Source organism: Microcebus murinus, chromosome 1 (genome assembly GCF_040939455.1).
Source record: "Microcebus murinus isolate Inina chromosome 1, M.murinus_Inina_mat1.0, whole genome shotgun sequence".
NCBI classification, from domain to species: Eukaryota; Metazoa; Chordata; class Mammalia; order Primates; family Cheirogaleidae; genus Microcebus; species Microcebus murinus.
Window position 1 is genome coordinate 144,960,560 of NC_134104.1, and position 23,251 is coordinate 144,983,810.

General features: G+C 48.5%; 1 protein-coding gene across 1 annotated transcript in view; it reads left to right on the forward strand.

Moving 5' to 3' along the window:
• The window catches only part of DLEC1 (DLEC1 cilia and flagella associated protein), a 75,371-nt gene that overhangs the window by 41,087 nt on the left and 11,033 nt on the right, over nt 1-23,251 (forward strand). The window contains exons 11-23 of the mRNA XM_020285457.2: nt 584-674; nt 1,401-1,563; nt 2,715-2,907; nt 3,713-3,771; nt 4,271-4,439; nt 5,237-5,330; nt 5,560-5,690; nt 5,804-5,962; nt 8,998-9,137; nt 19,650-19,803; nt 20,451-20,561; nt 21,537-21,667; nt 22,171-22,353. Coding sequence (XP_020141046.2) covers nt 584-674; nt 1,401-1,563; nt 2,715-2,907; nt 3,713-3,771; nt 4,271-4,439; nt 5,237-5,330; nt 5,560-5,690; nt 5,804-5,962; nt 8,998-9,137; nt 19,650-19,803; nt 20,451-20,561; nt 21,537-21,667; nt 22,171-22,353 — 1,778 coding nt within the window. The remainder of the gene's footprint in view (nt 1-583; nt 675-1,400; nt 1,564-2,714; nt 2,908-3,712; nt 3,772-4,270; nt 4,440-5,236; nt 5,331-5,559; nt 5,691-5,803; nt 5,963-8,997; nt 9,138-19,649; nt 19,804-20,450; nt 20,562-21,536; nt 21,668-22,170; nt 22,354-23,251) is intronic.

Sequence of the window (23,251 nt, forward strand, 5' to 3'; positions counted from 1 at the left end):
GCTCACAGCAACCTCAATCTCCGGGGCTCAGCGATCCTTCTGCCTCAGCCTCCCGAGTAGCTGGGACTACAGGCATGTGCCACCCTGCCCGGCTAATTTTTTGTATATATATATTTTTAGTTGGTCAATTAATTTCTTTCTATTTTTGGTAGAGACAGGGTCTCGCTCAGGCTGGTTTCGAACTCCTGACCTTGAGCAATCCGCCTGCCTCGGCCTCCCAAAGTGCTAGGATTACAGGCGTGAGCCACCGCGCCCGGCAACTTTTTGCTCTTTGCCTGTATGATGAGTGAAAATCTGTTCTTCTGGATGGTTTTCATTGTCATTTCTTTTATTGTGAATGAGGCTACACGTCGCCATGTGTTTAAGTGCCATTTATATTTTGTTCTCTGTGACCTTTACCTTCCTATCCTTTGAGCATGCTCTCTGCATCACTCCGGGGGGAGCCCAGGCTGGAAACCCCCTGCCTTCAGTGTAAAGTGAGCAGAGAGGAGAGGGAGGGGCGTGTGTCTGAGAATAGGCGGGTGGGAGGTGGGGCTGGAAGCCCTTTAATGGGAGGTAACAGACCAACCCTTCTCTCCCCCAGGTCTTGTTCTTTCCAAGGACCCTAGGGAAGGCAGAGCAGAGCTTTATCATCGTGTGCGACAACTGCCAGATACAGGAGCTGGTGATCACAGGTGGGCTTGCTTGTGCTCCCAGGCAGGGGCAGGGCTGGAGTGGCTGCCCCAGCTCCAAGGCCCACCCGCTGCACTGAGGTGGGCAGCGGGTGGGCCTTGGTGGGCAGTGGGTGGGCAGGTGCGCACCCTCTGTGCCAGGGAGCACACTGAGGGGGTGCTGCAGCCCCCAGCCACCTGGGTCCAGCCTTGGGCCCCTCGCTCTGGTCTGACCTTGGAGACCCATGCCAGCGTGGCCACCAGGACAATCCAAGGAGCCTGCTAGTGAGGGACAGAGGGACACCTGGGGTGAAATCTTTCCTTGTTTCACTTTGAAACTCACTTTGATCTCCTTTGGTGAATTGCCAGGGACTCACACAGGAACGACCAGAGGTTGCTCTAGATTTCTGTAGGGTTAGAAGGGGCATCCTGCTGAATCACCCCAAGATGCCCTGTTCCTTCTTTCTAGCCCTCCGTCTGTCCATCCAGTTTCACCCGGCAGTCATTGACTAAGTGCCTGCTATGTGGCTATAAGGTTCCCCAAATCACCTCCTTTTGGTCTGTGAAGAAGTGAGGACGTGAGTCTGTGCTGATGGCCCCCTTTCCCCTCATATGTGCACCCCAGGAATCACGGCCAGGGCCAGTTGCATGTGGCTGATGCCATGGGTCCTGCAGCAGCCTTGGCCATGGAGTCTGGGTTTCAGCCCTAGTGACTGAACCCCACTAACTTCACTACCCTTACTTTGTCAGGAACTGGGCAGCTGGTTGCATTGGATCTGATCCATATTTCCGGTGAAAAAAGTGAGCCAGAACCTGGAGAGCTCACAGACTTAACAGCCCAGCATTTCATACGATTTGAGCCTGAAAACCTTCTGTCCACAGCTAAGAAAGAGCTGACTATTAGAAACGCTACGTGAGTGGCCCCTGTGGGTGGCCCCAGCACACAGCCTTTCTCCCCCCTCCCCTGGCCCTGAGTTCCCAGCAAGGCAGGAAGTTCCTGGGCACAGAATGGATCCAGATTGGATAGAAGGATCCAGCTTTACACAGTCCATCGTGGTAGCCACTAGCCACATGTGGCTATTTAAATTTAAATTAATTAAAATTAGAAGCCCACTCCCTCAGTGACACTAGCCACCTTTTAAGCACTCAGTAGCCACATGTGCTGGTGGCTATCATATTGGACAGTGCAGATATGTGAGATTTCCATCACCATAGGAAGTTGTATTAGTCAGCGATGCTCTCAATCATCCTGGACCATCCCTAGACAGGAACAGTTTTCCAAAGAGGTCATGCCATGCCTGTGCAGGGGAAGCCATCCAAGTCCCAGGGTTAGACAGATGATGGCCTATGGGTTCAGTTCGTACTGCCATTTATTTCCTGACCCACCTCTGAGCACCTCTATTACACCAAGACAGACCTCAGAGAGCCTCTGAGCCAGGGCTGCCCAGGGGATCACAGGCATTACCCAGGATTCTTACCATTACCCGGCATGATAAGAGACTCATCTGCCATCCCCCCCCCAGTGACAGCTGCCCATCAGCAGCATGTCTGGAGCCCTGCCCCTCCTACTGCAGTGGAGTTGTCACTGTTCCTGTGGGTAGCCAGTGGGCACACATCTTTCTGGACACAGCTGTCCTGGGAGGCCAGCTGGAGAGGCAGAGGGCAGGAGTGGTGTCCATGGGACAAACCTTGGGACCTCTTGAGTGGTAGGAGACACTGCAGAAGATCTTTCTGATATCTGGGGAATGCCTTGACCCCTTCAGTTTAATGGTTGGAGCATGATTTCCCATGAGCCACTGCAGCTCCGACCTCTAGCTGCCATGGGTGGGAAGAGAGGGGCTCCCTTACATGGACTCCCCCTTAGACACTCTGACCTGCCCACCGGTCCTTACCCAGCTCCCCCAGGCTCCTCCATGGGGAGGGCTTGAAGGCACTGGCCTAGTCGCTTCCTGTTCCTGGCTCCTTTCCTCCTCCCTCCCAGAGCATGGGGTGGGAGGACCTGGTCCTGGCAAGACTGGGACGTGGCCCTGAATCCACCGCCCACTGTCAGTGTTGCCCCCACAGGCACGTGGAGCTGGCCTTCCACTGGCAGATCATGAAGCCCAACCTGCAGCCCCTCATGCCTGGAGAAACCTACACCATGGACAGCATCAAATACCACCCAGACAGGGAGACCGCCTTCTCCATCGCGCCCGAAAACGGTGTTCTCAGCCCCTACACGGACCACGAGTTCACCCTGAGCTTTTCTCCTCGTGAGGTTAAGATGGCGTCCTCTCAGTAGCCAAACATGCTCCGGTCATGATAATTTGGCCCTCCGTCCATGTCGTCTAATGACACTGAAGCCACAGCTGGGCCTGCCCCTGCCGAGGCCAGCACCTAGCTGAGAGAGTGGCTGGAGGAGGTGCCTGGTGTGTGGGACGCAGCGGCTCGTTGGGCCTGGTCACACCCCAGACACACCCCACCTGCAGCCAGACCCTGGGCTTGTTTCCTCCGCTCTGGGTGTCTTCCCCATTTCTATGTCAGAGAATGTGTCCATCCCGCCTGCCCCACAGCAGCCCCCAGAGAGTGACGTGCAGGGTCTCGAGGGCCAGGTCGGCACAGTGCCGGCCCCACTGTGGCAGGAAGCCCCGGGCGGGTGAGAGGGGAGCTCAAGCTGGGTGTGACAAGGACGCTCTGGGGCTCCTTCCAGTGGGTTAGGGACCAGGAGGAGCATGTCTGCCACTGGACCCAGCGTCCAGACACCTCATTGTCTGCCCGGGGACCATGTGGTGCTTCAGACACATTGAGGGCACCGCCAAGGGGCAATGTCAGCATCCGGAGGCCTTTCCTTCCCGCCCCCAGGCCCGGCTGAGGCAGGCCCCTGAGTCGTGGCTCGTGTCCCAGCAGCAACCCCACTTTCCCTAGGGCAGAGAAGACGTAGCAGGGCAGCAGCCCTGGGGTTACAGCAGGCCTTTCTGGCGGCTAGGCTAATTGGGGCAAAATTCCTGCCACGGCCCCAGCCGTCTCCAGGACAACCTGCTTGAATGCAATTGTGTTTTCAAGGCGCTGTATTTGTCTTGCAGCAGAGGAATTTTCACAGTGTGCTCCAGATGGTACTAGAAGAAGTCCCAGAACCCGTAAGGTGAGCAGGGTCTGGGCCCTGGATGAGGGGTGGGCAGTGGGCCTTCCCTCCCCTGGGCATTGTTCGGGGGAAGGTACCAGGCAACCGGGAACGGGCAGCCTGACTCAGGCAGGCTTTGGGAGTGGGAGTGTTTCCGCCTTGCCCTGGCAGCTGAGGTCTGGAGCAGGTTTGGCATGCTGAGCTCACTGAACTCATGACAAGGCCACCTTGGAGGAACCTTGGTGCTGTGCCCCAGGCTCACTGCCACCCTTGGGCAGCCAACTCGGTGGCCTCTGGATGGTGGTGACTGTTGAGGAAAGGTTTTGTCTCACGTGTAAACTGTCAGAGTGGGACACTTTTGAGGGCATTGGCCGATGCCTCTGATTTTAGGGGCTTGAGAGCTGTGGGTTGAGTAGTGTTTTCTTTTCACAAGACCAAAAATGTGGGACAGAGGCAGGGACATGCAGGGACATGCTCCTGGGCTGTGTGGGATCCCAGCTCATGGTAGGTTTGTGTTCAGCTCAGAAGCGGAGAACCTGGAGGATGTTTCATACTCCGTGGATGACGTGATCGTCCTGGAAATTGAAGTGAAAGGCTCGGTAGAGCCCTTCCAGGTTCTCTTAGAACCATATGCCCTCATCATCCCGGGGGAGAACTACATTGGCATAAATGTGAAGAAAGATTTTAAGGTAGGTCATTGTGTCTCCCTTGCCCGGGCTGGCTCAGGCAGTGCTGGACATGGCGTGGGCTTAGGGAGGGTGTAGCCGGAGAGGAGCATGGGAGTGGCCACTGCATGGAGGCTGGGGCTGCTCCTCGGGCCCTTGAACCCAACTTGGCTTGCACATATGCCTGGGCCACGTGTGTCTGTCTCACTTTATCGGCTTCCCAGAATCCCCTGAAAGTTAGGGCTATGGAACCTATTCCCGTCTTTTTTTTTTTTTTTTTTTTTTGAGACAGAGTCTTGCTTTGTTGCCCAGGCTAGAGTGAGTGCCGTGGCATCAGCCTAGCTCACAGCAACCTCAAACTCCTGGGCTCAAGCGATCCTCCTGCCTCAGCCTCCCGAGTAGCTGGGACTACAGGCATGCACCACCATGCCCGGCTAATTTTTTCTATATATATTAGTTGGCCAATTAATTTCTTTCTATTTATAGTAGAGACGGGGGTCTCGCTCTTGCTCAGGCTGGTTTCGAACTCCTGACCTTGAGCATTCCACCCGCCTCGGCCTCCCAGAGTGCTAGGATTACAGGCGTGAGCCACCGCGCCCGGCCCCATTCCGTCTTTGGCAGGATATGGCTCCCATGTGCACTGCAGTGTGGAGTGAGGGTGCTGCTGGGTTGGGAAGTTCATGGCTTCTGGTGGCCAGGAGTTAGCCAAGAGAGTGTCAAGTGGACCCCTCATGAGCCCTCAGTCCCACAGTCCTTTGGCAGAAACAGCACTGACACGGAGGGGGGGCACCTGGGCAGCGCAATCGCGGTGTGTCTTTCAGATGTGGAACAACAGCAAGTCGCCCATCAAATACATGTGGGGCAAGATCAGTGACTGCCACATCATTGAAGTAGAACCCTGCACAGGGGTCATCGGTACGCTGGGGACAGCGGGAGGGTGGGAGACCGGCCCGGGGCTGGCTGCGGGAGGAGTCGCCATAGTTCAAGGGGCCTGCGAAGAGCTCTTGGTGTCCTGTGATCAGCTCTGGCCACGGCCTGGGACGTATGGCAGATGAGAAGTCAGTGAAGGCCAGACATCTGGGCCCGACCACAGAAAACTGCCCCCCACTCTTCTCTACCTCCCACTGCCGTCTCTCTCTCCTAGAGCCCAGCGAAGTCCAGAATTTTGAGTTGAACTTCACCGGGGGCGTCCCTGGCCCAACAAGCCAGGACCTGGTGTGTGAGATCAAAGACTCGCCCTCGCCAGTGGTGCTGCACATCGAGGCGGCCTTCCAGGTGACGCGGCTGGAGGCTGGGCAGCCAGGGGTTGGGGGGCAGGAAGGTGGCGGGGCTAAGACAAGGAGCCTGTCTCCAGGTGGCCTAGTAACAAGCCGCCCTGGGCATCTCAGGGGCCCGTCCTGGTCATCAACGTCTCAGCCCTCCAGTTCGGTCTCCTCCGCCTGGGGCAGAAAGCCACCAACTCCATCGAGATCCAGAACGTCAGCCAGCTCCCCGCCAGGTGGCAGATGAAGGAGAGCCCTATCTGCCTGGAAGAAAGGCCTCAGGATGTAAGTGGGCACTGCCGGCTCCCATGGTGTCTCCTCCCCCTGCGGCTTTCCGGCCAGAGCCGGGAGAGGATAAACCCTGCCTGGCAGTGGTTTTCCAGTTCTCCTCGTCACTGAGGCAGCTCCTCTCTGCAGCTGAACTTAACCCCACCCCAGCGATTCCTGTTCCTTTCTCTGCCACTGGGTTCAGAAATGGGACGTGGGTTTCTCCCTCATCAGAGCAGCCGAGTTGGGCAGGAGAGGCCTCCAAGGCTGCTGTTGCTAAGGCCACATGCCCTCCTCCGAAGGTTCTCCTCTTCCTGGGGACTGTGCCTGCAGTGTGCGTGCCTGCCACCAGGTGGCACCTGGGCATGGGCTTGAGGCCCAAACGCAAAGGCTTCAAAAAGGAAATTCATGATTCATTCATCTGCATCCAAATAGCGCTTTTCTTTTTGCTATAAAATAGGGGGGAAAAAGTGGCTAAATATTATCATTATCATATTTAAATTGTGTTATCACATGTAAATACAATGTGCAATCTGGAAGAAGACAAAGTTTCAGTTACTGCGTGACTGCCAGCCATGGGTTGTATGTCACGTCTGTCTCTCCACCCCTGATGGCTGTGGCTCCCTGGTGGTTTGCACATGTCAGACCCTGGCCATGTCTTTGGTGACAGCACCCTCCTTCTGACTGCTTCCTGCCGAGGTCCCCATTCTGCCTGTCCATTTGCCCTTCCAGTCAGAACACTACACACTTTTCCTTCCACGGTCAGAAGCTGAGGGAAGACAGTCTGAGCCGCACATGTACTTTATTTGCCAGTGTACCGTCCCTTTCTCCCAGGGCTTTCCTTTCCACCCTGGGGAGCTCTTCTCCTTGCCTGACAGCCTCACTTCTCTAGCCCGGCACTTAGAAGTTATGACAGTTTGCATCGAGTCACCAATGCCATTGCCAATCATCTGTTAAGACTTAGTGCCTCCCTCCCAGGGGTCATTGGTCTCCTAGGGTGGATCCTGGGATCACACGAGGACTGGGGGCAGGGTAGCATGAGTATCTTTAGTGTCCACGTTATGTTTAGCCAGGAACCCTTTCTTCAATGAAACCTTATGCAGAAGTCCAATTTATAGAATAAGGTGTGACTGCTCTGGCCACCCAGAGAGCCCATGGTTAGGTGCCCCCGCTCCATCCTTCCTCTCCCCACATCCCAGTCCCCCGCCCAAGGCACTTCTGAGAAATTCCTGGGATTTCCCAGAGCACAGCTGGAAGCATACAGACCTCAGCCAAGCTCTTCATTTGACAGAGGAGAGACAGGGTGGAATCATATGCAGTCCTGGTCTCTAGTCCCCAGGCTGTGGTCTTCTCCCACTGTGAAGAATAACTACATCTTATAATTGAAATAATTGTCAATGTCATAGTATTTTACTATTTATGTCATAATCGAGGCTGGTGGAAATCCTTTCCCTACAGTTCTCTGCACTCTATTCTTTTGAGCTCCCCAAAATCATGCTGGGATTTGGAGTTTGTTTGATGCTTTCAGGGTAGGGGATCCGGAGCTACTGAAACCCAGCCCCAGACTGCAGCCATCCCCCGAGTCCCCAGGGCTCCAAGGGAGCAACCTGAACAACAAAGACAAAATCAAGCAAAGCAGCTCTTTTCTTGGCAGCTGAGCCTGGGCCCCAAACTCCACTGCCTGAGCTCTGGCAAGCCGGGCCAGAGCACATGGAGCCCTTTTTTTTTTTTTTTTTTTTTTTGAGAAAGAGTCTCACTCTGTTGCCCCGGCTAGAGTGCCATGGCGTCAGCCTAGCTCACAGCAACCTCAAACTCCTGGGCTCAGGCAGTCCTCCTGCCTCAGCCTCCCAAGTAGCTGGGACCACAGGCATTCACCACCATGCCCGGCTAATTTTTTCTATATATTTTTAGTTGGCCAATTAATTTTTCCTATTTTTAGTAGAGACGGGGTCTCCTTCTTGCTCAGGCTGATCTCGAACTCCTGACCTTGTGCCATCCTCCCACCTTGGCCTCCCAGAGTGCTAGGATTACAGACGTGAGCCACCACGCCTGGCCGAGCCCTCTTTTTTCATGAGATTGAGGCCTGAGCTGACTCTAGTAAAGGCCAGCCCACCCCACTCAGCAGTGCCAGGGCGGTAAAACCTCCAGCAAGAGGGTACAGCTCTCCCACCGCCCCTGCCCCTCCGCCAGCCTGTGGCCTGAAGAGGGTATGGTGGGAGAGGCCGGGCCATGCTCCTGTCACCTCCAGGAAGGTACAACCCTGCATTCATGGTCTTGTCTCATGGAAGGGAGAGGCCAAAGAGAGCAATACTGTCCATCCTAGTGTGACCTTTCAATATCCAGTGGCACCTCTACTAGCCAGTGTGGCCCATGGGAGCTCACAGGCTACTCAGTCAGAGTGCCACTTCTCGCAGCTGGGGTCAGGGAGAATGGAATGTAGGGCACCTCCCAGAGGTGGACACTTTTCTCCCCAAGTTTTTCCCTTCCCCTGTCCCTTTGTCTGTGTGCTGGTGTAGGGGGAGGGTGGGCCTGGAGTGAATGAGGCTGGGAGGGTGGGGAAAAGACCGCATGGGCACAAAGGACAAATCTGTGGCCACAGGCAGCTTCTCCCCTCCTCCAGTCCGGTGACCTGGTGGCTTTCCTTGGTTGAACCTGTTAGGGTTCTGACCCATGCCTGCTCAGAGGGCCGCCACCCCTCCCACCAGCATGGCTCCCTGGCTCCCTTCCTGCTCCCCAGCCCTCCCCACTCCCCCTGGGGTACCTCCCTCTGCCTTCTACTCTCAGATCTGGCTCAGGGCATGGGGACCTCCAGCTTGTGTATTTCTTTACCAGGAGATTCCGTTTTTGTCCTCTTTACCCCGAGGCTCATGCTGCTGTGGTTTCCCCCCCACACACACACACACCTGCTTGTCTCCTTCTGAATCCTAGACGGCTCTTTGAAGAACTGGGGGCAGCTTGGGGGGGCGACCCTGGCTGGGCGTGGCCAGCCCTCAGTTCTTCCGCAATTCCAAGTGTGCTCACTTCTTATCCTTCCGGACTGGCCTCCGGATCAGGTGTCTCCCTTCAACATCGAGCCTTCCAGTGGCTACCTTCACCCTCTGGGGGAGTGCAGAGTGGACGTCACCCTGGAGGCCTTGGAGTGCCAGACCCTGCAGACTGTCCTGGAGCTGCAGGTGGAAAATGGGGTCTGGAGGTAAGGAGAGCCTTCGAGACAGACTTCACGCACGGTCACGGTACATTTATTTGTGTATGCAATTGCATATTTATCGCAAGCTATTTCTAGATTCAAAGCTATTGATACATGTTTATGCTATAAAATTAGAAAAATTACAGAAAAGAAAACTAAGATGACTCATAATCCATTACCTAGAGATAATAATTCACTGGTAATATTATGGGGTATATCTTTCTTAAGTTTGTATACTAAAGGGAGGTAAATTAGTACAACCACTTTAGAAAACACTTTAGTGTAACCTAGTATTTTCCCTTGTAAATATACTCCCAGAGAAACTCTTACACATGTGCAGTGGGAGATGTATGCTTATGTAGAAATAAATACTCAGAGCTAGACTGTTCCTGACTATGAAAACTAGAAACAACAAATGTTTATCAACAGGAGAATGGACACAAAAACTTGGGAGGATATTTAAATGAGCAAATACCATTATATCCTGGAAGGAACATGCTAGAGGTTTCAAAGGCATAATATTTCTTCTCTTTCTTCTTCCTTCCCCTTCCCTTTCCCTCCCCTCCCCTCCCCCTTCCCTCTCCCTCTTTCCCTCCCTCTCTCTGTTTTTGTTTATTTCTATTGGCAAACTTCTCCCATATATAAAAATACAATAGTATAATAAGCCTCCATATATTGATCACCTACCTTCAATAATCCTCAACTCACTGCAAATATTGTTTCATCCATATCCTGCATCCACTTCTCCCCCTACCCCCACTTCCCAAATTATTCTGAAACAAATATTCTCTTAAGCTGGCCCATGGCTACATTTTGTTTCTGAAGCTGGGTCGGGGTGGTATGTAGGTGTTCTTTTTATTATTATCCTTTAAACTGTATATATATCTAAGCTGTGTGTGTGTGTTTTATACTCATTTTTGCATGTATTGTGCATTTCATTATAAACATTTAAATGCACATGTCAAATCTTTGTGGATACTCTTAAATTATACTCCAAAAAGGCTGTCATTTTCTACTTCTGCCTACACTCTCACAACGACAAATGTTACCTGACTTTTTGAACTTGACCATCTTATGGTCACTTGAATGTGCTTTTCCATGATGACCAGCGTGGATTTAGATATGAGTCTTCTCACTGGTCCTGCAGGGCACTTTGGCCTGAAATCTGAAAGCTAAGTCTGCCATCAGCTCAGGGAAAATGCCTTCTTTTAAGTCTTTGCTTATTTCCTTTCCTTTTCTGTCTCTGTTCTTGCTCCTGAAAGTACCTTGCATTAATCAGAATGTTTATGGTTGCAGGTGACACAGACATAACCAATTTAGGCAAAAAGGAGAAGGCATTGGCTCATGTGCCTGGGCATTCCTGCCCTGCTGAATCCAGGGCTCAAACCTTTTCCTTGGTCTGGCCTTCTGCTTTCTCTCATTCTCCTCCCGCCTTCCCTCTTCCCCACCTCCATCCCAGCTTCAACGCTCAACTCTGCTTCTCTTTCTTTGTTGGTCTTTGTCTCCCCTATTGGCAAGGGCTCTTAGCCACTCTGCCCTGGGGAAGGGCCATTCAGAGCTCCAGGCTCACACACTCCCAGCTGAACAACCTCAGTGAAAAGTGAAACCGGCTCCCTCCAGAGAGAGCCCCGAGTGGTCCTTTTTGGCTCATGTGCCCACCCTTTCTCCTGGTTGGGGCACCCGGGGAAGATCTGTCTCAAGAAGAAGTAGGAGAGCTTGCTGGGCAGTGACAACAGTAGCTACCATGGTCCACCGCAGACCTGCCAGATCCACACTGTTTTTCTCATGTTTCCCATTTCTCAATGTTTTTGTTCCTCATTCAGGAAAGATGTCCTGGCCCCGCAGCTCACCAATTCTGTCTTCGGTGGTATGTCCTTCTTTTGGCAATCATGTTTTTAAATTTCAAGCTCTTCTTGTTCTTGGGGAGTTCCTTTTTATAGTAATCTTTTATTGTCTTATGGGTGCAACAGCCTCTCAAATTTCCCCAGGGAAACTAATTTCTGTTTTTTTCCCGATTTTGATTTGGAGTTCTCTTCCTTTACTATATGGATTTTCTTCTGCTTCTAGTAATCCTCGGTTGTCTATTCCTGCCTTTGGAGGAGGAAGTTGATTTGCATAAGGAGCTGGTGGTATAAGTTTCCTCTGAGTAATTGGGGTAGGTGTGGAGAGCACCCGCTTCCAAAGAGTGAAGTGTACGTGAGTCACACCCTCAGAGCACACAGCCCAAGCCCCATGAGAGGAAGGGTCTTTGGGGGAAAACAGCCCTAAACACTAGAGCAAATCCACACTGGCCAGCTACACAAAGCAATTCATTCCTTCATTCATAAATAGGAAGTGAAAGACCCAGGCCCAATGTTACCGGCTCTGCCCTGGCCATTCTCCAACCCAAGAGAATAGTGTGGCAAACGCTGGGGCAATCCACTCTCCCATGTGCTGCCCTGAGCTCTGGGGCTGTGACGCTGAACTCAAGGCCCAGACCAATATCCTGGAGTGTTTCCCCTATGGTTTTTTTTTTTTTTTTTTTTTGACAGCCTAAAACAGCATCCATCTATTATCCCACAGTTCTGTGAATTACATGTCTACCAATCTGCAGGCTCGATTGGATTCTATACTTAGGGTCTCACAAGGCTGCCCAGTGTTTTTTTTTCCTAGAAGCTTCATAGTTCCAAGTCTTAGAGTCAAGTCTTTAATCCATTTTGAGTTGCCTTTTGTGTATGGTAAGAGATAGGGGTCTAGTTTAATTCTTCTGTGTATGGTTCTCCAATTTTTCCAATACCAATTACTGAAAAGACTAATGATATGTTCTTGGTGTCTTCGTTGGTTGTAAATACATGTGTCTTCGTTGGTTGTAAATACATGTGTCTTCGTTGGTTGTAAATGCATGTGTCTTCGTTGGTTGTAAATGCATGGAATTATATCTGGGTTCTGTATTCTGTTCTATTGATCTATGTATCTGTTTTAATGCTAGTACCATGCTGCTTTGCTTACCATAACTTTATAGTATATTTTGAAGTCAGGCAGCGTGATGCCTCCAGCTTTGTTCTTTTTGCTCCGGATTGCTTTGGCTATTTGGGTCTTTTGTGGTTTCATATATATTTTAGAATTTTTTTTTTCTATTTCTGTGAAGAATGTCATTGGTATTTTGATAGGATTTGCATCAAATCTGTATTACTTTGGATAGTATTGTCATTTTAACAATATTAATTCTTCTAATCCATGAGCATTGACTATCTCTATTTTCTTTGTGTCTTCTTCTATTTCTTCATCAGAGTTTTATAGTTCTCCTAGTATAGGTCTTTGATTTATTTGGCTAGACTGATTCCTAGGTATTTTGTATTTTTTGTAGCTATTGTAAATGAGATTGCTTTCTTGATTTCTTTTTCAGATTGTTTGCTTTTTCAGATTGTTAGCATATATAAATACTACTGATTTTTGTATGTTGATTTTGTATCCTGCATCTTTACTAAATTTGTTTATCAGTACTAATAGTTTTTTGGTGGTGTCTTTAGGTTTTTCTAGATACAAGATCATGTTATCTGCAAATAAGCCTAATTTGTCTTCTTCCTTTCCAATTTGGATGCCCTTTATTTCTTTCTCTTACCTGATTGTTCTAGGCAAGACTTCCAAGAGTACGTTGAATAATAATGGTGAAAGGGGCATCCTCATCTTGTTCCAGTGTTTAGAGGAAAGGTTTTCAATTTTTACCCATTCAGTTCAATGTTAGCTGTAAGGGTTGTCCTATATGGCCTTTGTTATTTTGGGATATGTTTCTTGTATACTCATTTTGATGAGGGTTTTTCTAGTAAAGGGATGTTGAATTTTATTAAATGCTTTTTGACATCTATTTAAATAATCATTTGGCTTTTGTTCTTGATTCTGTTAATGTGGATATATCAAGTTTATTGATTTGCATATGCTGAACCATCCTGGCCATCCCTGAGATGAATCCTACTTGCTCCTGGTGAATGATCGTTTTAATGTGCTGTTGAATTTGCTTTGCCAGTATTTTGTTGAGGAGTTTTACATCTTTGTTCATCAGTGATACATGGTCTGTAGTTTTCTTTTTTGTGTACATTTGTTATGTTTTTGTATCAGGGTAATGCTGGCCTCATAGAATGAGTTCAGAAGTAGTCCCTCCTCTTCCCATTTTTTTTTTTTGAAGAGTTTTAGGAGGATTGGTATTAGTTCTTCTTTAAATGTTTGGTAGAATTCAGCAGTGACTCCATCAGGTCCTAGGCTTTCTTTGATGAGAGACTGTTTATTATGGCTTTCATCTTGTTACTTCTTATTGGTTTGTTGAGATCTCTATTTTTTCATGGTTCAATCCCGGTAGGTTATATGTGTATAGAAATTTATCCGTTTCCTCTAGGCTTTCCAATTTTTAAGTGTATAGTTCATAATAGTCTCTAATGATTCATTGTATTTCTGAGGTCTCAGTTGTTATGTCTCCTTTTTTGTTTCTGGTTTTATTTACATGGGTTATCTCATTTTTTTGTCTTAGTCTAGCTAAAGCTTTGTTGATTTTGTTTACCTTTTCAAAGAACCAATTTTTTCTTTTGCTGATATTTTGTATTTTTTGGTCTCAATTTTATTTATTTCTGCTCTGATATTTATGATTTCTTTCCTTCTACTAATTTAAGGTTTGTTTTTTTTCTTGCTTTTTTTTTTTTTTTTGAGACAGAGTCTCACTTTGTTGCCCAGGCTAGAGTGAGTGCCGTGGCGTCAGCCTGGCTCACAGCAACCTCAATCTCCGGGGCTCAGCGATCATTCTGCCTCAGCCTCCCGAGTAGCTGGGACTACAGGCATGCGCCACCATGCCCGGCTAATTTTTTGTATACATATTTTTAGTTGGTCAATTAATTTCTTTCTATTTTTGGTAGAGATGGGGTCTCGCTCAGGCTGGTTTCGAACTCCTGACCTTGAGCAATCCGCCCGCCTCGGCCTCCCAAAGTGCTAGGATTACAGGCGTGAGCCACCTCGCCCGGCCTTTTTTCTTGCTTTTTTAATTCCTTGGAGTACACTGTTAAGTTGTTTACTTGAAGTCTTTCTACTTTTTTGATATAGGCATTTATTACTATAAATTTTCCTCTTAGTATTGGTTTTGCTGTGTCTCATAGATTTTGATAAGTTGTATTTATGTGCATTTTCATTTGTTTCAAGAAATTTTTAAATTTCTTTCTGAATTGTTTCATTATCCATTGGTCATCCAGGAGCATGTTGTTTAATTTCCATGTGTTTGTGTATTTTCTGAGGTTCCTCTTGTTATTGATTTCTAGTTTTATTCCATATGATCAGGAAAAATACTTGATATGATTTCTGTGTTTTTGAATTTGTACAAACTTGTTTTGTGACCTAAGACATGGTCTATTTTGGAGAATATTCCATGTGCTGATGAAAAGAATGTGTATTTTTCAGCAGTTGGATGAAATGTTCTGTAAATGTCAATTAGGCCTATTAGATCTAGTGTGTGGTTTAATTCTGCTGTTTCTTTGTTAATTTTCTATTTGGATAATCTGTTCATTACTGAGAGTGGGGTGTTAAATTCCCCTACTATTATTGTATTGCAGTCTATCTCTTCTTTTAGGTCTATTAATGTTTGCTTTTTGTACTTGGGAGTTCCTGGTTTTAGGTGCATAGATATTTATAATCATTATATCCTCTTGCTGAATTGACCCCTTTATCATTACAGAATGACCCTACATGTCTTTTTTACAGTCTTTGATTTGTAGTTTATTTTATCTGATATAAGTATAGCTACTCCTGCACTTTTTTGGTTTCCAGTTGCATAGAATAACTTTTTCTACCTCTTCACTTTCAGTCTATGTGTTTTTAATAGGTGAAGTGGGTTTCTTGAAGGCAACATATGATTGGATCCATTCAGCTACTCTGTTCATTTTAATTGGAGAATTGAGATCATTTGTATTCAGTTTATTATTGATAAGTAACACTTACTACTACCATTTTGTTGCTTGTTTTCTAGTTGTTTTGAGACTCCTCTCTTCCTTTCTTACTGTCTTCCTTTGTGGTTAAATGATTATCTCTAGTAGTATATTTTAATTTGTTGCTTTTTATTTTTAGTGAATCTGTTATAGATTTTTGTGCTGTGTTTTCTGCCCCTTGCATTTGCTTATCTCCCTCTTGAACACCAAAAATTCTTAGATTTGGCCTTCTGAGGTAATTTTTTATATCTTGTATGCAGTCTTCATTCGTTTTCATTCTATTTTCTCCTCTATATATTTTGAAATAGATGGTCTTTGACATCACTAATTCTTTCCTTTGTTGGTTCATTCTGCTGTTGAGAGCCTCTAAAGAGTTCTTCAGTTCAGCAAATGTATTTCTCAGTTCCAAGATTCCTGTTTGATTTTTTTTAATTATTTCAATCTCCTTGTTAAATTTTTTTCTTTCTTTCTTTCTTTCTTTCTTTCTTTCTTTCTTTCTTTCTTTCTTTCTTTTTTTCTTTCTTTCTTTCTCTCTCTCTCTCTCCTTCCTCCCTCCCTCCCTCCCTCCCTCCCTCCCTCCCTCCCTCTCTCTCTCTCTCTCTCTCTTTCTTTCTTTCTTTCTTTCTTTCTTTCTTTCTTTCTTTCTCTCTCTCTCTCTCTCTCTCTCTCTCCTTCCTTCCTTTCTTGCTTTCTTTCTCTCTCTCTCTCTTTCTCTCTCCCTCCCTTCCTTCCTTCCTTCCTTCCTCCCTCCCTCCCTCCCTCCCTCCCTCCCTCCCTCCCTCCCTCCCTCCCTCCCTCCCTCCTTTCTTTCTTTCTTTCTTTCTTTCTTTCTTTCTTTCTTTCTTTCTTTCTTTCTTTCTTTCTTTCTTTCTTTCTCTCTCTCTCTCTCTCTCTCTCTCTCTCTCTCTCTCTCTCTCTCTCTCTTTCTTTCTTTCTTTCTTTCTTTCTTTCTTTCTTCTTGTTTTTGTGGGGGTTTTTTGAGACAGAGTCTCATTCTGTTGCCCAGGCTAGAGTGCTGTGGCATCAGCCTAGCTCACAGCAACCTCAGACTCCTGGGCTCAGGCGATCCTCCTGCCTCAGCCTCCCAAGCCAGTAGCGGGGACTACAGGCATGCGCCATCATGCCCAGCTAATTTTTTTTTCTATATATTTTTAGTTGGCCAATTCATTTCTTTCTATTTTTTAGTAGAGATGGGATCTCGCTCTTGCTTAGGCTGGTTTCCAACTCCTGACCTTGAGCAATCTGCCCTCCTCAGCCTCCCAGAGTGCTAGAATTACAGGCGTGAGCCACTGTGCCCAGCCTCCTTGTTAAATTTCTGTGACAACTTTCTGAATTCCTTTTCTGTGTTATCTTGAAAATTACTGAGTTTCCCTAAAACTGCTACCGTGTTTCCCCGAAAATAAGACCTACCCATAAAATAAGCCCTAGCAGGATTTCTAAGCATTTGCACAATATAAGCCCTACCCCGAAGATAAGACCTAGTGATGGGCGTGGCTATGCAGCATATCTGCACAACCTATGCATTTTGTCGCAGAGTGGTAAAGATGAGCAGCCCTTCTCATCTGCCCCATTAGAGCTCTATTGCTCAACATGAGAGATTGGAGCCAATAGTTCTAAAGGAAAAGAGTCACAAGAAATTCAGAATGGAATTCGGGGTTTGGAGAGTTATGATGATGTTCCAGAAGAAGACGACTTCACTATATTTGAATCAATGTAGATTGTTGTACCGCACTTAAAACAAATAGCACATCCCCTGAAAATAAGCCCTATGGTGTCTTCTTGAGGAAAAATAAATATAAGACCCTGTCTTATTTCGGGGAAACACGGTATTTTGAATTCTTGGTCAGAGAGCTCACAAATCGCCATCTCATTAGGGTCAGTCCCTGGATTTTTACTTTGTCCTTTTCAGGAGGTTCTGGTTCCCTGTCTTCTGTTGTTTCTTGAGGGTATGCATCAATTTTTATGCATTGAAGGATTAACTGTTCCAGTTTTCTCTGTCTGGCCTGTTTTGTTTTTACTGAATATGTATGCTCAGCAAATCTTCACTGCTAGGTTACTGCCTCCTTTTCAGCTCTTGGTGGTGTCTTAAGCTCAGGTTTGCCTCAGCTCTAGTAAATAGCCAGAGCACTGACTGTCCCGATGGGTTCCAAAGGTATTATCCTATCCTGGCAGTGTGGGAAGGTTGGCTAGGGGTTTATGCCCAGGGGATCTCAGGAACATACCTGCTGCTGAACATACCCACCACTGATTTGGCGTCTCCTTTGGCCAAGTTATACAGCAGAGTTTTGGGACCTGGGGCTGAGAATCCTGCCTCCCCAATTTATCTCTATCTGTCCTCAGGGATATTTCTCCCTTCAAGCAAATGCTAGCCATGGGTTAAGGCAAAGACAGGTCTCCTGCCAGGGAACCCAAGAAGGTGGGGAAGCTGATTGACAACTTCAATTTCACTTTGAACTGTGTCATTCTTACACTTGAGCTCTGATTTGTTGCTGGTTTAGATCTTAGCACTGTTTGATTTTATGGGGAGGGTGCTAGGATTACAGGTGTGAGCCACCACACCCAGTCTTTCGTTATTTTCTTAATGGTTGCCCAGGGCATTATAGGTAGTGTTATAATTTTAAAGGCCTGGTGCAGTGGCTCATGCCTTTAATCCTAGCACTTTGGGAAGCTGAGGTGGGAGGATTGCTTCAGGCCAGAAGTTTAAAATCATCCTGGGCAACATAGCAAGACCCTTTCTCTCTCTAAAAAAAATTCAAATTTGTTTGGCATGGTGGGACATGCCTGAAGTCCTAGCTACTCAGGAAGCTGAGGCAGGAGAATTATTTGAGCCCAGGAGTTTGAGGCTGCTGTGAGCTATGATTGTGCCACTGTACTCTAGCCTGGTCAACAGAGCAAGACCCAGTCCCTAAAAAAAGAATAAAAACCCTAGTTTGTATTAACACCAACTTAATTTCAATAGTATGTAATATAGCTATTTTCCTTCCCCTTCCTTTGTTCTATTATTGTCACACAAATGACATCTTTCTACATTATAGACCCATTAACACAGTTTTACAGTTATTGGTTAATACAGTTGTCTTTTAAATCAGATAGAGTTACAAACAAAAATATATTTATTCTGTATTTTATATTTACCTATGAATTTACCTTGATATGGTTGTATCAGTCAAGATTCCACCAGAGAAAGAGAGCAAGACTATATTTACTAAGAAATGTATTGCAAAGAATTGGCTTACATGACTATAGGGGCTGGCTAGGCAAACCCAAAAATCCATACGGCAGGCCTTTAGGAAAGGCATGCTTGAACCCTTGGGCATGAGCTGAAGCTTCTCTGTACACATGGAATTTCTTTGTCTGAGTAACTTCATTTCTGCCTTTAAAATCTTTCAACTGATTGAATACGACCCACTGATATTATCTGGGATAATCCTCTTTACCTCAACTCAACTGACAATGAACATTAATCACACCTACAAAATCCCTTCAGCCATCCGGACAGGTAAAGAGCTTGCCCAACAAGCTCCTGCCTGCACAACAAGAAAAGCTGAACAAACAGAAAAACAATGACTTTTCTTAGATCCATCAGAGAATTGAAGTCCCAGGAAAAATAACCACCCCCAAAAACTAGAGAGGCAAATACAGAGGATAAAGATCAGTTTACTTGAAGCAGAAGCTACTGGAGCCAGCAACAGTAGGAACATTTAAACCGTAGCTTCAGCAAATTCTTGGAGGCTGAGTGTTGACTCGCTTAAGAGTTAAAAAGTCTTGGATGTTCAGTAGGTTCTTCTGGTGAAGACTGGAAAAGATTCTCTCATTTGGCCAGGGTGGGACAGGAAGGGGAAGTAAGCATCCTGAAATAAACCCAGAGTGTTCACAACAATTTCTCTTATACCTAAGTATTTCAATTTTTGGAGTAATTAATAATGATTTTTAGTTTTTTTTTGAGACAGAGTCTCGCTCTGTTGCCCAGGCTGATGCCCATGGCATCAGCTTAGCTCACAGCAACCTCAAACTCCTGGGCTCAAGCAATCCTCCTGCCTCAGCCTCCTAAGTAGCTGGGACTACAGGCATGAGCCACCGTGCCTGGCTAATTTTTTTTTTATTTTTTTATTTTTATTTTTATTTTTATTTTTTTTTCTTAATAATTCACCAAATGCCTGAACTAATTTTTTTCTATATAATTTTATTTGTCCGGCTAATTTCTTTCTATTTGTAGTAGAGACGGGGTCTCACTCTTGCTCAGGCTGGTCTCAAACTCCTGACCTTGAGCGATCCTCCTGCCTCGGCCTCCCAGAGTGCTAGGATTATAGGCATGAGCCACCCCGCCCGGCCTATTAATGACATTTTTAAATTTCTGTTTCCACACATTCATTGTTAGTGTACAAAAATGTGATTGATTTTTGCATGTTGATCTTATACCCTTTGCTGAACTCTGCTGACCCCACTCATTAGTTCTAGGAGTTTTTAAAAATACAGATTCCTTGGGATCTTCTGCATAGACCATTCTGTCATCTGTAAATATGGACAATTTTATTTCTTCTTTTGTGAGCAGCATGCCTTTTATTTCCTTGTGTTCCAGCTACCTTCCTGTGTCTGCTGAGGTGCAGAAGCCCCACGTGTACCTGCAGAGCAGCCAGGTGGAAGTCAGCAACCTCTACCTGGGTGTACCCACAAAGGCGACCGCCACACTCATCAATGGCACACTGCTGCCCACCCGCTTCCAGTGGGGCAAGGTGAGTGAGCCCACACCACCGAGCAGCAGCGGGTCTGCAGCGCTCGGCAGCAGAGCCCCGTGTGGGGGGTGGCGTTCTCCCCCCAGCACTCCGCCCCAAAACAGATACTCGGCTTCCCTCCCACGGCCTGTCCCTCACTCCGCAGTGCCCAGAAAGGCTCCTTGAAGGGGTAGCACATCTGGTCCAGCTTTTTCTTGCCCCGAATTTAGGGAATTCCAGTTCCCTGCCAGAGTAGGGGTTTTTGTGAATTCTCGGGGCCAGCGCAGATGACTGGCCCACGCTGCTGTTGGGAGCCCAGCGGTGGCCCTGCCCCTGTGGCTGACTGTGGAGCTTGCCATGAGTGCCGCGGGAGTCAAGGCCACGTCCATGTGCATCAGAGGCAGCTGCCCTCTGTTCCCCGTCACTCTGGGCCTCGCAGGGCAGCTTCTTTAGTCCAGGCAACCTCCTGACAGGTGGTGACATCCATCTGGGTCAGGAAGGAGAGAAGCGGCCTGTGGTTTATCCCCAGAACGGAGCACCCAGCCCTGTCATTCCTGCTGCCTGCCAGCCTCCAGGGTTGCATGCAGCAGTGCTGAGCACTCTGTCTGGATGCTGCTCCATTCTGGGGTCCCCGTAAGTGACAACAGGCCCATCCATGTGTCTGCCAGCTCCTGGGGTACCAAGCAAACTTCTGCACAGTGACAATGTCTCCCAGACAAGGCCTGCTGGGCCCCAGTAAGGAGTGCCAGATCAAGTTGCACCTCACTACTCATACCCAGGTGAGTCAGGCAGTGTGGAGCCTGGGTGACCAGGAGGGCACCCTGCCAACTCTTTGCTCCTGTGTCTCCAGGTAGGTCCTACTCAGGCCCCACTCCTGGTCCTCATGGGTGGGAAAGAGATTTCTTGCATTTGGGTCTACGGTCCCCATTCCTGCTAGGCCTACTCCCTAGGGACAAAGGATAGGGGGCCTAGTGCAGGCCTGGATGTGCCCTGAGACCCATTGGCTATGCTTGGCCTTTGGAACCAGCTTCTGCCCTTCCCAGGGAAAAAATTCTGTGGCCATAGGTGGGCCCAGCTTTCCAGTTTGCCAAGAGATCTAGGGCAGAGCCGCTGCTCACAGCAGGCACTGTGCTGGGTGCTACCGGAGGAGGCGAACTGGTGGCCAGGCTCCTCCCAGGACAGGCACCGGCTTCTCCCTGGAGTGGCCCAGAGGAAGGCGATCGGGGCGGAACATGCTCAGTACGTGGGCCATTGATGACTATCTCTTTGCGGTTCTTGTGGGAACAGAAACTCCTTCCTTGTAACGACTTGCAGACTCAGGTCTCAGTTCCTCACTGGCAAACATGGGGATAGTGGGCCTGAGCTCTAGGACGACAGGCAGACAGGCCCAGGCTTGGCACAGAGCAGAGCTTGCTCAGGAAGGGTTTGATTTCTAGGCTAGCGGCTCCATCAGAGGAAATGTGCAGCCCCTCCAGAGAGAGGTCCGCTTCATGCGGGCATGCCAAGATCAGGCCAGAGTCGGACAGCAGGAGCCCGGGGAAGGGGTGGGCCCCCTGGGGGCAGGGTGTGGTCCGCCAGGCTGTGCTCACAGGAGGTACTGGAGAGCCCTTCTGCAGAGGTGAACCTGAACAGAGGTCAAGCAAGGCCTTTGTGTCGAGCCCCCCACAGCAACCTCCTCTTCTGTGGAAGACCATCTGGGCTCGTCTTCAGAGGTCCTGTCCCTGGGTCTCAACCCTGGCTGGGCTTTCTTGTAGGAAGAGCTGATCGATCTGGTCCTCCCCTGTTACGTGTCAGGCATGAAGAAGCCACTGGTCCTAGGCATTTCTGGGAAGCCCAAGGGACTGCAAGTGGCCATCACCATCTCTATGGAGGGCTCTGACAGCAGGTGAGCCCGCGGCTGGGGCAGGGGCCTGGGGGCTGAGGCAACCGCACAAAGGATCAGCACCGCACTGTGCTCCAGCCCGCTCCCATGCAGTTCCTGCAGCCGGGAACAGGGCGCAGTGTTATTGCGGCCCCTCGCCACTTCTGCGGGGACGGCTCCCTTTACCCCACACCTGCCCTCCGTGTGCTCTCTCCCCACAGAGGAGGGGAGGCATGGCGTCCAGGCAGGCAGGGAATGGCAGGGTTTAGGCACCTTGGGCTATCCCACAGGAGGCCTAACAACTGGGAGACACTCAACTGGCCAGGGTCAGTTTGTGCAGAGTTTGAGGCCTCTCTCAGCGTCATGGGTGGGCAGGAAAGGTGGGTCCGTGGGCTGGCAGTGAGGAGGGAGTGTGAGGATGAAGCCTCATGTCTGGGCAGCTCCTGTACCTCCCCACCCCCACCCAAGGTGGCTCTCTGGGCGGGGCCAAGGGTGGCATGTAACGTGGTGTCCCATGGTGTTTTCAGCACACAGCAGTGGCCAAGTCACCCAAACAACCTCTTCCTGGACTTTGGCTCGACAGTGCCACTGAGGACCTGTGTGAATTGCCAGCTCATTCTCACCAACTGCTGCCCAATACACACCCCTTTCACCCTCAAGTTCGAGTACTTCGGCAGCTCCCCAGACATCCTGAGCAAAAAGACCAGCCTGTAAGTCTTGTTTCTTTCAGAGGCAGTTCCCAGGACAGATGAGGCTGGTCGCTGTGAGAGGTGGGAGTTTGTGTTTTCACAGGGAGACTTGGGGAAGAGCAGAGAGGAGATGGCTCCTGCTGCCCACCGCTCGGACCCTGGCTGGGCTGTGGGAAAGGCTGGGGTTGTGGCCCCTTCCCCTCGGCCTGGCCTGCTGGAGTGGAGGGCTTCCCACAGGCCGGACAGGATGTTTTAGTGGGCGAGGGAGAAGTTACCGCAGACAGGGGAACTTAGGGCAAGGTGTGGGAGGGAAAGTTCAGGAGCAAGAAGCTTTCGGGGACACTGAATGGTGTGCCTGGGCTGACATGGAGAGGTGAGGTGGGAAGAAAGGCCCCATAGATAAGACAGACATCAGCAGAGCTACCATGGTCAAGGGCAGAGGCAAGACCTAGAGCACTACTTACTCATAAATACATACACACACGTGCATACACACACATGCATGCATACACAAACACACATATACATATGCATGTACATATACATATGCCACACATATACATATATACATATGCATATACATATGCAACACACATATACATACACACATAGACACGCACAAACACACATATACGCATACATACTCACACACAGTGGTATGCCCAAACCAGCTAGTACTGACTCAGGAGAGCCGATTATTAAATATTCAGGCATTTTGCAAGGCTGTAACTTGAAATCAGCCATGGTGAAAGTATTTACACCACGGATATTAGTAAGCACTATTAATTTAGGACCTTTTTTCTCTGGAGTTTTTAAGCCATTAACTTTCCACTCCCCAAAGTTAGTGTACACCTGATGCTAGAGAGATGTCAGCAGGAAACACTGGGAACAGGGGCCTGTTGCAGAAGTCTGGGCTAGA